At 38.7% G+C, this 15,086-nt stretch overlaps 1 protein-coding gene across 1 annotated transcript; it reads left to right on the forward strand.

Moving 5' to 3' along the window:
- On the forward strand, positions 1–14,986 carry LOC135084102 (uncharacterized). The gene is made up of 9 exons (XM_063978847.1): positions 1–199; positions 278–411; positions 573–683; positions 1,361–2,021; positions 2,543–2,720; positions 7,265–7,456; positions 8,673–8,780; positions 10,013–11,581; positions 12,619–14,986. Exons 1-9 carry the CDS (start codon positions 163–165, stop codon positions 12,884–12,886), a joined length of 3,258 nt encoding a protein of 1,085 aa, XP_063834917.1. The 5' UTR covers positions 1–162; the 3' UTR covers positions 12,887–14,986.
- Positions 14,987–15,086: the final 100 nt, after the last annotated feature.

Raw genomic sequence — 15,086 nt, forward strand, 5'->3', positions numbered from 1 at the left:
GACAATAGCAAAAAGCATCGACTTGTCAATGGAAATGTCAATCAACTTGTCAAGAAAGTCAGCAAATGTCAAAATACGGGCAACGGCTGGTGGTATTTGAATTTTCTATTCCTAAATATTTTCAATAAATCAGACCAAACAAGTAATTAAATGTAATAGAAAATGGACAAGACTAAAACCCAGAATTCACAGAAAAACCGTAAGTTCCTTTACTAATCCCTAAATGCAATAAATTGAGAAATAAATCCTGTTCTAAAACAAACATATTTCTTTTTAGGTTTTTTGAAATTATCTCTTAAGAAAAACAGGAGAAAAGAAGAAGAAAATAACAAAGCAAATCGCAGCTCTGACGTTATATTATTGGAAGAATCTTTTGAGAGATTAAAATCCGACTTTCCTAGAAAATTGAATGTAAGTTTACCTTTCTCAGTTCTGTGTAAATCAATTAATTTCTGGCACTTTTACGAAGATATTAAAAAATGGGTGCAATATTCATGATGATAGTTCTTACTTTATTAGATTTATTAGTTATTTTCGTAAGTGTTTCTATGTTTGATCTTTTGTATTTTCAGGGGACACCAAAAATATATTCTCCAATAGTTATAAACGATTCGACCGAGTTGTCTGATGAATCCTTACCAAATATAATGATCAAAGATAAGGAACCTAGCAAATTTGGAAATGTAAGTTATATTTTTTATGTATTTTTAAGTCAAATTAAAGTAAGTTATCTTGAAAATACCATGTTGTCATTAAATATTTCAGTCCAAAACAGTACTTGCTGTACAGAATATATTTTAGTTAGATCTAGTTCCTGAAGATATACCAAAGTGTAGAAAATTATTATGTTAATGTTAATGCAAGTTTTAATCATATGTAAAAAAAAGTCATCCCACCAAAAACATTCTGTAAAAAACTAGCCAAGTCTCGATGGAGCTGCTTGTTTATCTCTAAAAAGTAATGAAATCTAGACAAAGTCGTGCCAAGTCTATGGTTGCTTACTGCGATTTCTTTATTATTATAGTTAATGTTGTGTGACTTGGCCGTTGAAGGGTGACAAAACCAGGTGCTCCATGACACCATTGCACCAATCTGTCGCCAGAACCACTACCCATTGACAATGGAAAATTGCCACTTGGAAAACGTTGATTCAACAGTAACCAGTCAATTGTAGGTTTAATAAAGCTGCGTATTTCAATAATACTTATGTATGATTATCTTAATAAAGATTGTTCAATCAGTAAAGGATGGTACGGCAGTGTTTGCTTCGCGCTCGACTTGGCGGGGGCACTGCCGTGCCCCCAGATTCCATTATTTACTTAAGTCTATATTTACTTAACTTTGTAATAAATTTTTTCAGGTTTCATTCAACAAATCAATAGAAGAGAAGTCTCCACAATGCACAAAAGAATCCAGACCCAGCATAGGTGGTTGGTCACCAGCGCAGAGCATTATCTGTGCTTCACCGAGGTACCAAACCGTACCTTCCACTCCTCGGGACATAGCGAACGAGTCACTCGAAGAATGCTCCCTGAAGAAAATTCAACAATCACAAAAGAAACTACTGAGCGATCTTTACGGAGAAACGTGGAAATCAATACCAAAGCTATTTAAAGCCATATCTAAAAATTATGAAAACTTTGACGGTGTATCCAAAAAACTTCAGTTTGATGATGACGAAGACAAAGAAAATATCAGACATGACTTGCAACGCAACAAAGAGTTGTACCTTACCGGTTCAGATGCTAAGAAAAAGTTTGGTAATTTTTCTGAATCTGAGAAAAAATCGAAGAAAAAACTATACACGGAGAAAGTTCCTAGCACCCCAGACGTCCCGAAAACAAAACCCGTTAGAACCAGAAACGTTAACAGTACAACAAAAAAGGGAAAAGCAATGTCCGTGACAGAATTAGTAGAAATTATGAAGAAAGATGTAAACGAAGTGACTAAAAAAGCTGAAAATCTTTGCATTACTCCTACAAATGATGTCAAGAGGCTAAGTTTCGTAGGGTCTTTAGCAGGTATGATGTTTTTAGAATTTATTCAGTTAGATTTTACAACGATATCCTATTATTATAGATATTCGTCCAAGCTATAGAAAAAATAATAATTGAGTATTAAGATATAAAAAAATCATAATTTACAAAACATTGACTTTGCTATTAACGCAAACTAGGTGGTTTGACATGATAAAGAATAGTGTTAATTTCTGCTGTATTGAATCAGTGTCGGTGTGTTTTTTGTTATATCAAAAGTCAGCAAGATAACATGATTCATACATGACGTTTAACATACTAGCGGCCGCCCGCGACTTCCTACGCGTGGATCCCGTTTTACCCCCTTTGGGGTGGAGTTTCGTAAAATCTTAGTGATCTAAAAGGAACCCCCATGCAAAGTTTGAGACTCCTAGCACTTGTAGTTTCTGAGATTTCGTGATCAGTGAGTCTGTCAAGCAGTGACCTTTCGCTTTTATAGATATAGATTTTGTGATTATACTCAGCGCTATACAAATACACAAAATAATCATCTTACTTATCTCCAGACAACGTCCCGAGCTGGCGATGTCACCCCGAAGCCTTCCAATACCGCGACAACTATAAAGGTCTGCGGGAGCAACTCACGCGCAGGTTGTATGCCGAGTTCAATAAGGTGGTGTTTGACGATGCGTTTGAGGAAGACATGCCGGTGGTGTGGGACTCCAAGCTTAGGAGCACTGCTGGGTAAGAAAAATATTTATTTTTAAATTGTAAATCAAGCTAAATTGAAAACATTGGAGCAATAAAGAATTTGAATTTAAATGTGCATAAATTTGTCTTTATGTATGACTTGGCTGGTTGAAAATAGTCTTTGATACCTAGTAGGTCATTTAACCATCTTGTGGGTGAAAATACTAAGCTGCGCTTTTTTAAATAAATTAATATCCTTGGACATTTTACACTGCGCCGCTAGCCCCAAACTAAGCAAAGCTTGTACTATTAGTACTAGACAACGGATATAAACATACTTAAATACTTTTTTTGTAAATACATACATAATTATACATAGAAAACACTCAGACCCGTCACAGAAATAAAAATTTATCATTTCAATTTCTGCCCGGCCGGGAATCGAACCCGGGACCTCTCGGCATAGTAGTCCGTTCTGAACACGGGAACCCGATGCCTATAAATCTTGAATCATTCCAAATCAATCTCACTAGATGGCGACATAAGTATCGAATTTCTGAAGACGTTTGTAAAAAGTCACTAATGCTCAGTAAACTATAATGAAAAAATGTTTTACACATTAATTTGTTCATTTAAACACAGTGAATGATTCAAATAAACAATATTTCTTCATATAATAAAATTTTATCTTTAGTAAAAACTGAAGTCTTAAGCAATCGTTTTTGCGGCGCTGTCGAAGTAGCATTTAGTTACAAATGATGTAATAGATGGCGCTCATCGCTGCTGTTTTATTTCGTCACTTATAAAAATACTAAAATAGGTTTGGTTTTGCAACAAATTATTATTTTTATTAATTGTCATATTTCTTGTAAAATGCAAAAAAAAACATCTACATTCAAATAAAAATGAAAGAAACACAAATTAGCATTACAAAAGTTTGGCTATAATTTGTCTAACATTGTGGCGCCTAAAATCGACAATTTTGATTATTTTTTTTAAGATTATTAGCAATTTGTATTCCAAATATTACTAATAGTCCCATTAGCCCCTCGTGTTAAACTAAATGAGCTTGTGTTACGAGTGGGCTCACCACAATAGTCGAGCGGCGGTGGGATTCGAACCCGCGTTCCCCGGATCTCGAGTCGGCCACTCCGACCCCTTCACCGTTCGGCTATCGTGGCTATAAAAGGTTCGATTGTTTTCCTTCCAATTATGATAACCTACCCAGTGTCACTCACAATAAAATTAAGACGAATCTTAATCTAAAGACCTACATACACTGGAAAAACATAACCCTTTTTCTGGTGTAGTCGGTTATAAACTGTATTGCCGATAATAATGTTTAAGGTCCACCTATTGTTCATAATGTTAAGAGCATTATCCGCCAGTCAACCTTTCAGCCACGCAGAGAGCTGTTAGTAGGTAAGTGCGGTGCAGAGGTGCAGTTAATGTTTTTTTTACTCATTTAATTTATTTTAAGATATGTATAGCAAATAAAAAAAAATCTTAACCTAGTACCTATTAAAGTGAACCCATTGTTAATCCCCTGTTTAATTCCATTGTTAATTATTAAATTCGGCCAAAACATAAACAAAGTGAGAGCTTTGCTGTCTCACTCGCACGCTCCATAGCCGGCTACTCTGCGGCGACGCATCATAATTTACCTACCTACTAGCTGGCCACGCCGAGACGCGACCGCGCGGCACATTGGATTGGCGTCCTTGAAATTAGAAGCAGGGTGCGCGAGCGGCAGGCAGCGAATGTTACGGTAGACAGTAGGTAATTATCCTTAAGCAAGTTCTCTCCCAAATACATGTCAGTCTGAATCAAGTTGTATTTCACTTATTTAAAATCAAAATGCAGATTCATTCGTGTGCGTTACCTCAGAGATATCGTCGCTTGCCTCTCTAAGTGACGTATCTGACATTTTTTTCGAAACGGAGTTATCTACGCCATCTTAATTAATTTCGCAAGACGAATCGATCTATCTAATCGCCTGAAAATTTTGCAAAATGTCAGTTACGTCAGTTAGAGAGGCAAGCGACGATATGGTGACGCTGATCAAGATGTGCTTATGTCATGGAAAAGGTAGAGCCTTAAATCCTGTAAATGTGCCGAGACGAGAATCTAGCATTTTTGCCCAATAAGATTTCGGAGTAATTGAAGAAAATAAGAAGCATTACCGCAGCGGAATCCCATTTTCACCAATTAAGTACTCCGCAACCTTACCGGGTAGGTACAAATGGTAGACTCTCGACACATTTACAGGATACAAGGCACCAACCCCTCCACATAAGCACATCCCGACCAGCGTCACCATGTCGCTGATGTAACGCACACGATTAATTTATGAATTATTAATCTTATCTACCTACTTATTTAAAAAGACCAGTGTCGCGCGCTAAATGAAAACAAGCTTGGTAGGCAGGTACCCATCCATTGGGGCTACTCCCGATCCCAGTAACGTCAATATACTTAGTAGGTATGCATGCCAGCCATTCACGCAGCACGTGTAAGTGAATCGAAAATGATGCTGTAGTCCGGTCGCCGAGCCCGTACGACGGGGACGGGCCGTCAAAGTGAGTGAGCGAGCGCGACAGCAATACAATTACGCGCGAGTGATAAGGATGGGTAGCATGGTGTCATTGGACGAAATTCTACGTGTTCGGCGACGATAAATAGAGAGAGAGAAGGAATAAAACATCAGTAAAATAATAATTAAATAAGTAAATAATATCCCATCAAAAACAATACTTGTCAAAAAAACCAAGTCTCGCAACTCAGTTGTTCTACGGTAAAAAGTTGTGAGATCCATGTAATACCAAGTCCAGGCCAGGAAATCTTTAACGTTTTACATAAATATATTGACTTGGCCATCGCACTAAATAATTTAATTTACACGTGTTTTCATGCGATGGCCAAGTCAATATATTTATGTAAAACGTTAAAGATTTCCTGGCCTGGACTTGGTATTACATGGATCTCACAACTTTTTACCGTAGAACAACTGAGTTGCGAGACTTGGTTTTTTTGACAAGTATTGTTTTTGATGGGATCTCATTTCTTTTTGTATTTTGTAGACAGCAGTTATGTATCTAGAAAACTGGACCGAAATTGAAAAATTTTACTCGACTTGGCGGTTGCACTACCGTGCCCCCAAATCTCATTTCTTTTTGTATTTTGTAGACAGCAGTTATGTATCTAGAAAACTGGACCGAAATTGAAAAATTTTACTCGACTTGGCGGTTGCACTACCGTGCCCCCAAATATTTTAGTTTTTCCTTGATTCATACACCAAACACTACTTATATTCCAAATTTGAAGCTTCTAGGTCTGCTAGAAGTGCCTTAGAATTTTGATGATCGGTGAGTCAGTGAGTCAGTGAGTGACAAAATTAAGTAACTTTGACCCGTTATAATTCCTAAACTACTGGTTCAAATTGAATGAAATTTTAAATATACCGTGTCTTTACAATGCCTGCATAGCTAATGAAAATTCAGCCTTCTAGTTTTATCCACAACGAAGTTACAGGCAGTCGAAAATGGCCTGAATTGCTTCGAGAAAAGGATGGTACGGCCGTGCCGCTTTTTTGCTCGACCAGATTTTGCCACCTAGGTATATTTTGTGCCAGCGCGGTATTATTATTCGTAAATAAATAGGTAGGTGCTATTATTATCGCGAGTGACGCGCAAACGAATGCAACAAAAAACCTAAACCTAAATCCTTTTATTAATCTAAGCCTAAATCACAGATAATCCTAAATCTTAAACCTGTATGTGCAAGTCGATTAAAATGTAGGCATATTTTTGAATAAACTACGATACGAGTACGAAAAACTAAAACTGGATTTTGTATTTTTTACGAACAGTTCATTTGATATTTACTTGACTGCTCCAGAAGGAGGGTTATGTTTTTTTTACATAATAATTATTTCTGAATATTTTTATGGAAAAAATAAGTTTTTTATTGATATCTACCTTTATTACTGCATGTTTCGATATTTTCCTGTTTTATATACCTAATAAAATAAAACAAAATGGAGTTTTATGATGATAATTTGTAGCGGGATACGAACCCACGGTGCTGGATATTGAGCGTCGGCTGTGATCGTTGTGCTACTTGGACATTATTATACCGTGTCGAAATTTTCAATAGCGTCTCTAATCTGTTTTTTGCTTAGTTACATGCCTTCATAAACAAAGCAGTAAACTTATTGGCTTTAGCGCCATCTTTTGATATAGCACGCCAAATAAATACTCCGCTCAAGTTGCTAGAATAGAAAGCATTAGCGGGTCGCAAACCGCGGGACGGTCAAGTCCGCTGCGGCACACTAGCGCGATCTGTTATCACCACTAGGAAACCAAGCGGGCCCGAGCAGTTTCAAGACTTAGGTCGGCCACATTTCGAGTATGGGATGATGCATCTGTACTAGTATTATATTATCTGTGGTTCTGAACCACTACATCAAACGGCCGACCGATATGGAAATCTCACGCTGCACTTACAATTATTGTAGTTACTTATTACATATCAGACCAATTAATTTATAAATAAACTTTTCAAAAACTAATCTAAATTATCTTTTTACCAATTTCCAGCACAACAACAAACCGTCTGCTCAAGAACTCTCGTGGCGAGCGTAGACGCACCTCCAGCATCAAGCTGTCCACCAAAGTCGTGGACGCGCCGCAACGACTGCGGGACACGCTCATACATGAGCTGTGCCACGCTGCGACTTGGCTTATTGACGGCGAGCTGAGGGCAGGACACGGGCCATTGTGGCGCAAATGGTAAGACAAGACACTCACTCCAGCCACTCTTTTCATGCGAGGCATTCTCTTACTCGAGCAACTCTCTGACAGAAGTCACTCTGAAAAGAGTCACTCTCTGACAGGAGTCACTCTGACGCGAGTCCCACTCTAACGCGAGTCACTCTCTGACAGATGTCACTCTCTGACGCGAGTAATCCTCTCACGCGAGTCACTCTGACGGAAGTCACTCTCTGACGCGAGTCACTCCCTGACGCGAAGCACTCTCTGACGGGAGTCACTCTCTGACGCGAGCCACTCCCTGACGCGAATCACTCTCTGACGGGAGTCATTCTCCGACGGAAGTCACTCTGACGAGAGTCACTCTCTAACGCGGGCCACTCTCTGACGGGAGTCACTCTCTGACGGGAGTCACTCTCTGACGCGAGCCACTCCTTGACGCAAGTCACTCTGACGCGTCACTCTCTGACGCGAGTCACTCGCTGACGCGAGCCACTCTCCGACGGAAGTCACTCTAACGAGAGTCACTCTCCAACGCGGGTCACTCTCTGACGAGAGTCACTCTCTAACGCTGGTCACTCTCTGACGGGAGTCACTCTCTGACGCGAGTCACTCTCCGACGGAAGTCACTCTGACGAGAGTCACTCTCCAACGCGGGTCACTCTCTGACGAGAGTCACTCTCTAACGCGGGTCACTCTCTGACGGGAGTCACTCTCTGACGCGAGTCACTCTCCGACGGAAGTCACTCTGACGAGAATCACTCTCTAACGCGGGCCACTCTCTGACGGGAGTCACTCTCTGACGCGAGTCACTCTCTGACTCGAGTCACTCCCTGACGCGAATCACTCTCTGACGGGAGTCACTCTCCGACGGAAGTCACTCTGACGAGAGTCACTCTCTAACTCGGGCCCCTCTCTGACGGGAGTCACTCTCTGACGCGAGTCACTCTCTGACGCGAGTCACTCCCTGACGCGAATCACTCTCTGACGGGAGTCACTCTCCGACGGAAGTCACTCTGACGAGAGTCACTCTCTAACGCGGGCCACTCTCTGACGCGAATCACTCTCTGACGCGAGCTACTCTCACACGAGCCACGCTCACGCGAGCCACTCTTATAATAATATGCGAGTCACTTTCACGCTCATACACGAGCTATGGCTAACGCAGACGCATCTCCAGTATCAAACTAATATATCTTTATACAGAGACCTAACTTCATTTACCTATATTTTCCAGGGCCACACATGCACTACGAAAGTTCCCAGAACTGGGCGAAATATCGAGATGCCACGACATGCAGATACACTTCAAGTATTCGTACAAATGTACCAAATGCGGTTACAGGTGAGTTTCTTATTTTATTAGAACATTCAGTTTGTAAATTATTTGGAACTATGGAATACCATCGAAATATCTACAACCAGTGTGTGTTACCAGTGATGATATACGGCTCAGAAACGTGGCCGCTCACTATAGGCCTTATAAATAAGCTCAAAGTTGCACAGCGTGCTATGGAGAGGGCTATACTCGGTGTATATTTACGAGATCGAACCAGAAATGAGGAGATCCGTAAAAGAACTAACTAAAGTTGCTAACATAGTCCGACGCATTAGCAAGCTGAAGTGGCAATGGCCAGGGCACATAGTACGCAGAACTGACGGTCAATGGGGCAGCAAAGTTCTGGAGTGGAAGCCACGTTCCGAAAAGCGCAGCGTAGGATGTCCACCCACAAGGTGGACCGACGACCTCATAAGGATAGCAAGAAGGCGCTGGATGCAGGCCGCTACCAACCGGTCATTGTGGAAATTATTGGAGGAGGCCTATGTTCAGCAGTGGACGTCTTATGATGATGATCGAAATATTGTACTTACACATGCACAAGGGGTTGCTTTTCGTGGATTCCGTGATAAGTATGCCCTTAAGCAGGTTTCAAGACGCCATGTGGTCCAAACTCCAAAGCGGTTGTTCAAACGACAACCTATTCGACACTCGATGCGCACTCAAATTCGAAGTGTTTCAATGTTTCGTATATTTATCACTTCACTGCACTTTAAAACACAAAATAACACTAGATTTGTACTGTGTGACGGTCTAGTCAGAGTAGTCACATTGAAAACCAAGGGAGGTATATTGAAAAGACCAATAACCAAATTGTCAATTCTACCAATTAACCCTAAAGAAAACCAAAACGCATCGCAAAAACCACCCCAACCAAAACCAGAGATGACATCAAATGTTAATGAAACCAAACCAAGTAAGCCAACCATGAACCTGAGAAATAAAACAAAGACTGTTAGTTTTCTATCCATGGCACTTATTTTTCTTATGCTATTAGCCACACCAGCACATTGCGAGTCGTACCATACGACCAACCTGAAAGAAAATCAAACCATATATTTTGACAAAATCAGTAATATGAGACAAATAAGAGACGAATGGAAGCTGGTAGTATTTTATGATATGAACGCATACTGGGACGGGACATCTTTAGTCACAAAATACATAGATTATTTAGAAAAACTCTGCCAAAAAATACCATCGCACTGCCAACTAGTATTGCTACATCTTCGCCATAGTTTAGCAGATTTCGAACACTATAATGAGATTTTAATCAACCATGGACAACTGCCAGAAAACCACCACCGTCGTCGCCGTGGCCTCGTGAATGCCATAGGTTCCATCGCCCATACTCTGTTCGGAGTACTCGACGATGACTTCGCACAACAATACCAGAAAGACCTAACCAAGCTTCGACATGACCAAAAATATCTACACCAGCTACTGAAAAACCACACATCGATAATAGAATCTGAGTACAACGTTATAAAACGAATGGAGAAAACTATCGACCAGCAACATAAAGCATTTAACCAGCATTTGAACCGCCTAGATCAACTTGCCAACACCATGCAAAAGCAAATACAAGAAAACTCAGATGCCAATGAGTTCGCATTATCATCAATCACAGCAAACGGAATACTTATGAACCTCAAAGACATACAGCAAATGTTATTAACCACCATCACTGATATCTTTCATGGAAAGTTTAATATACATCTGTTACAACCCCAACAACTGACTACAGAACTTCATATGATCTCGGGACAAATTTCCAAAGAACTATCATTACCAATCGACAACATTCAAACCGACTTAATGAAAATCTACCATTTATTAACTGTCAAAGCCCGATTTACACAAGAATTTCTGATCTTCGAGATTAAAATACCATTAGTAGGCAGAGATAACTTTGAAATCTATAAATTAATACCAATTCCTATGAAAAGCGAAAATCAAATGCACAAAGTCATTGCTGTGGCAGACCATTTAGCAATTAATATACAAAAAGATCTACAAATACCATTTTCCGATTTGCAATTACAACAATGCAGTAACTATGACTCTGAAACATTACTGTGTGCCCATCAAATACCAATATCTATGACTAAAACCGATCAAACATATTGTGTTAAAGTAAATGAGTCACTAAGTTGTAAAACAGAGAGCACAAAATGCAAAAACACTTGGATGCAACTACACAAAGTAAACAATTACTTGTACTCATGTTGCATCGAATGCACCATTCAAATCATATGTGACTATCAAGTTGCCATCGAGCGACTCAGCAAGGTCGGGATACTCGCCTTGGAAAGTGGATGCGTCATCAAGGACGACGGGATCACCTTGCTGTCACATAACAAACAATCGACCAATGATATTAAACTGAAACCAGATATTCTTAATATTGAAATTCCATCAATAAATAACATTGTGAACGTTACCATGAATATAACACCTCTAACCAGCACAAACCAAGAAACTGATATTGACAATGAATTAGAGATTATTGGAAAGAAAATAGAACAAATAAAGAATAATACCAAGGAAGACTTAGACGACACATCCTTCGACAACCATGATTTGCACCACTACATAGCCATCTACATCCTGACGGGTACCGGCCTCGTGACTGCTGTGGCCTACGGCGTGCGGAGGATCCGCGCGCGCGCCCAGTGGCCGGCAGCTGAGCAGGCGCCGCCGCAGCCGCAGCCCCGCGCCCGCGCTGCTGCCCTGCACCGCAGTGCTAGTGCAAGTGACCAGTGTGATAGTGCGAGTGTCCAGTGTACTAGTGCAAGTGACCATGTGTATGCTAAAGTGAAAAAAGTGAAATTACCAAATTCTTTTAATTTTAGTGTTGTTGAATAGAGACTATAAGAATTGAATTTTTAAGTTTACCATGTTATTACCATCACCTTGTAAATTGCACCAATTTATTGTTTTATCATCTTGTATCACCTTGCACCCTCATTTGCTTATTCTTGCTCCCTCGGGAATATGTACGAAGTACAGTGCATTCAACTCGCCCGTAAGCGCGCGGTCAGCATTTACCAATCTGACCCAATTTTAACCTTTTCATTATTTTAATATCTTTAAGTTAGTTCGCGTTCGGTTACCATCGCCGCGTGTACTCAGCATACCATTTAACCATTTTAACCATTTTACGAATATACCAAGTTTAACCAATTTAGACGTTTTATATTATTTCATACTTATTAATTTGTTGGACTTACACCCGACAGAGCATACAAATCTGAAGCACATCTGAAGTTTGCTGATGTTACAAAAACACCGTCCCATAGGTACCTCAGGAACTGACTAAATGTAAGCGCTAGATCTATAAATAAATACTCATAGACTAAAGCCCGGTCGCCGAGCACGTAGAATTTTGTCCAATGACCTCAAGCTACCGTAATAGGCTAATTTCCTAAAACAAATTTTTAGTCCGTCAATTTTAATTAAAAAAAATATTGGACACGTATATTTTTAATTGTCAATCAAACAAATAATTACAAAGTTATAGTGCGTTGAAGTTCCGCGCGACGTCACAAAGTGTAGCACTTTTACGCACTCACTGACGTCACGGGTCTTTTCTTTAGAACTTTGGCACGCTTTATATTTATCTCTTTACATTTTCATTAGTTTTAAAAAGTGAAAAATAGGTGTCGAGTATTTTTTGATAAGCTAACTGACGGACTAATTAAAACTCTTGCTTTTTTACCCAGGAAACATCCCTATTATATTGCTGTCGCGACAGTGCGACGGGCGCCCGCAGTGAGTGTGCAGACTATACAAGTGCTGTTTTGTTTGCTATTTTAAAACATTACCTTTTTAACCTTCACAGCATCCAACGCCACTCAAAATCCATAGACACAACAAAGAAATGCTGCGGCTACTGCAGAGGCACCTTCGAGTTGATCCTCAACAAGAAAACCAAAGAAGGCTTGGTGGTATCCACTCCAGCTCGGAAGGGAGAAGTCAGCGAGTTTGCCAAATACGTAAAAGAGAACTACGGTTCTGCCAAAACTGGCAGGAGTCACGCGGAGGTCATGAAATTGTTGGGAGAACAGTTTTCTGCCAAGAAAAAGGTTAAATCAATTGATTTATTGTAAACACTTTAGTTACATTATGTTGTATAGTTTTGTTTATTAGTGTTTTATAACAAATGAGATGAATGATAATGTTTAATAAGTAGACGATTTGACAAGGTACTTATTATCAAAAGTGTAACCGTTTTTAGCCGTTCAAAACTGCATCACGTGACATGACACTAGTTTATTTTATAAACACGACAGTAAAATGGCAATGCCTGATTTTGTATGGAAGGTGGCGTCTTTTTTTTTTCGCGCGGCCATCGACCAAACTATGTTTTTTGATTACAAAATAGTGTAATAAACCAAACTTACTATGACATGTATACCTCTAAACTCAGTCTGAACTGAGTTACGAGCGTTAGAAGTTTGATGATTTACATACTAGATTTGCTTTTTGCGCGCAAGTTTTGTAAGAAATTGCAACAAAATATTCCGCTATTTTTTTATTGCGCTGATTCTACTCCACACTGATGTCTGGAGCCTTTAATGGATGGTATTGTTTGTTTACACCACAGAATAATAATAAGTACTACGTACAGAAGTTTTACTTCGCGAAGGTATTTAAAAAAATGTATGCTCAATGACATTAACAATATGGTGTAATTTAGCCTGACTCAAGAGTCAAGCACCATTTTGTTGACAAACGTCAGTGATCGGCACTGCGCCGAAGCTATAGGGCTGACTTCGGTAAAATGATGTGACGTGAGGTGCCAAACTGCGGAAAATGGCGGAGGAAATACATGATTTAGCATGAATTATCATGAATAATATTAACTACTTATTTACCTCTCAGTGTCTTAAGGAAACTTAAAAAAGTACATTCAGTATTTTTATTATTATTTAGGCAGTTAAATACTGCACAGTATTTAGTACACCATTTTCTTTATTTTCTTCCATCATACACAAGAATACGCGTGCGTGAGTCAATGTTCGCTCGTATGTGAGGCCTTGTCGAATAGTATCCTGTAGGTGGGCCATCGTGCGTGTTTTGTTTTCGATGTAAACTCGCGGAGATGAACAGGCCTTTTTTACACATACAATGTCACTATTTTGTTGCAATTTCACACAAAACTTGCAAAAAGCAAATCTAGTATGTAAATCATCAAACTTCTAACGCTCGTAACTCAGTTCAGACTGAGTTTAGAGGTCTACAAGTCATAGTAAGTTTGGTTTATTACACTATTTTGTAATCAAAAAACAAAGTTTGGTCGATGGCCGCGCGAAAAAAAAAAGACGCCAATTTCCGGCATTGTCTTTTATTGAAAATAAAGTATGTTGTAAGGCAACGTTGCCAGACATTTTAATCGTCATGTGTTGCGTGACACATCTTGTTTTATGATTTTACTCTTGCCTGACAGAGGTGTTGCTTTTTCTAATGATTTTGTAGATATTTCTGAAATACATATGTATACTGGATATTTTGTGTAACTTATACAATAACATTTAGTAGGCAAATTGAAAAAAAAAATTGTCAGATATGCAAAAACACTGCCGTATTTTATTTGGTAATAATTTAAAATAATGTAACAACTACACATTTTTGTAAATCATATTGTTTTTTTTTAACAAAGTACACATCCTTTCTGAAACTGGTTTTTAAGGTGATTGCTTACCTACCGATATTTGTATGTATTCTCATTTTGTAAAACCTTATTAGTACCGTAAGGTAAGTATAACATTTTTTACGATTTTATGTATGATAGAGAATTATTAATCTTATTCTCACGACTGATTATTTGTAGATAATCATTTGTAGACCATTATTTAGAGACCATTGCACTGGTGGCAATGAATTTCTGACTTTATTTCTTATAAAATAAAACACGTTTTAGGTAAATTTATTTGTAAAATTTTTAGCTGATCTTATCAATCGTGAAGTTAATGAATTTTGGCTACCAATTTACTCAGATTTTGAATATTTAACTGAAATTGGAGAACGATGTATAATTTTTGAGAAATTTATACAATTTCGAGCAACCGATGTATAATAATTTATAAAATACAATATTTTTAAAAATGAAAATTTTGAGGTAATGTTTACTCATAATATAATTTAATAATATTGTCTATAGATTGTTATGACTGTGTACATATATTTGTGTATAATTATATTTCAGGGTTTCGTTGTAATTTGTTATTTATTAATTAATATTTAGACAATTTAGACGTCATACGAAGTGATCGTATAGTTGTACTAATGTAATTTTGTAAATATTAT

This window comes from Ostrinia nubilalis, chromosome 25 (assembly GCF_963855985.1).
Source record: "Ostrinia nubilalis chromosome 25, ilOstNubi1.1, whole genome shotgun sequence".
Classification (NCBI taxonomy): domain Eukaryota; kingdom Metazoa; phylum Arthropoda; class Insecta; order Lepidoptera; family Crambidae; genus Ostrinia; species Ostrinia nubilalis.

Coding starts and splice junctions, on each gene's coding strand:
- LOC135084102 (XM_063978847.1), top strand. CDS start 163: ATGGACAAGACTAAAACCCAGAATTCACAGAAAAACC. Junction 684..1,360: donor AACCTAGCAAATTTGGAAAT/GTAAGTTATATT, acceptor AAATTTTTTCAG/GTTTCATTCAACAAATCAAT. Junction 8,781..10,012: donor TGTACCAAATGCGGTTACAG/GTGAGTTTCTTA, acceptor TCTTCGCCATAG/TTTAGCAGATTTCGAACACT.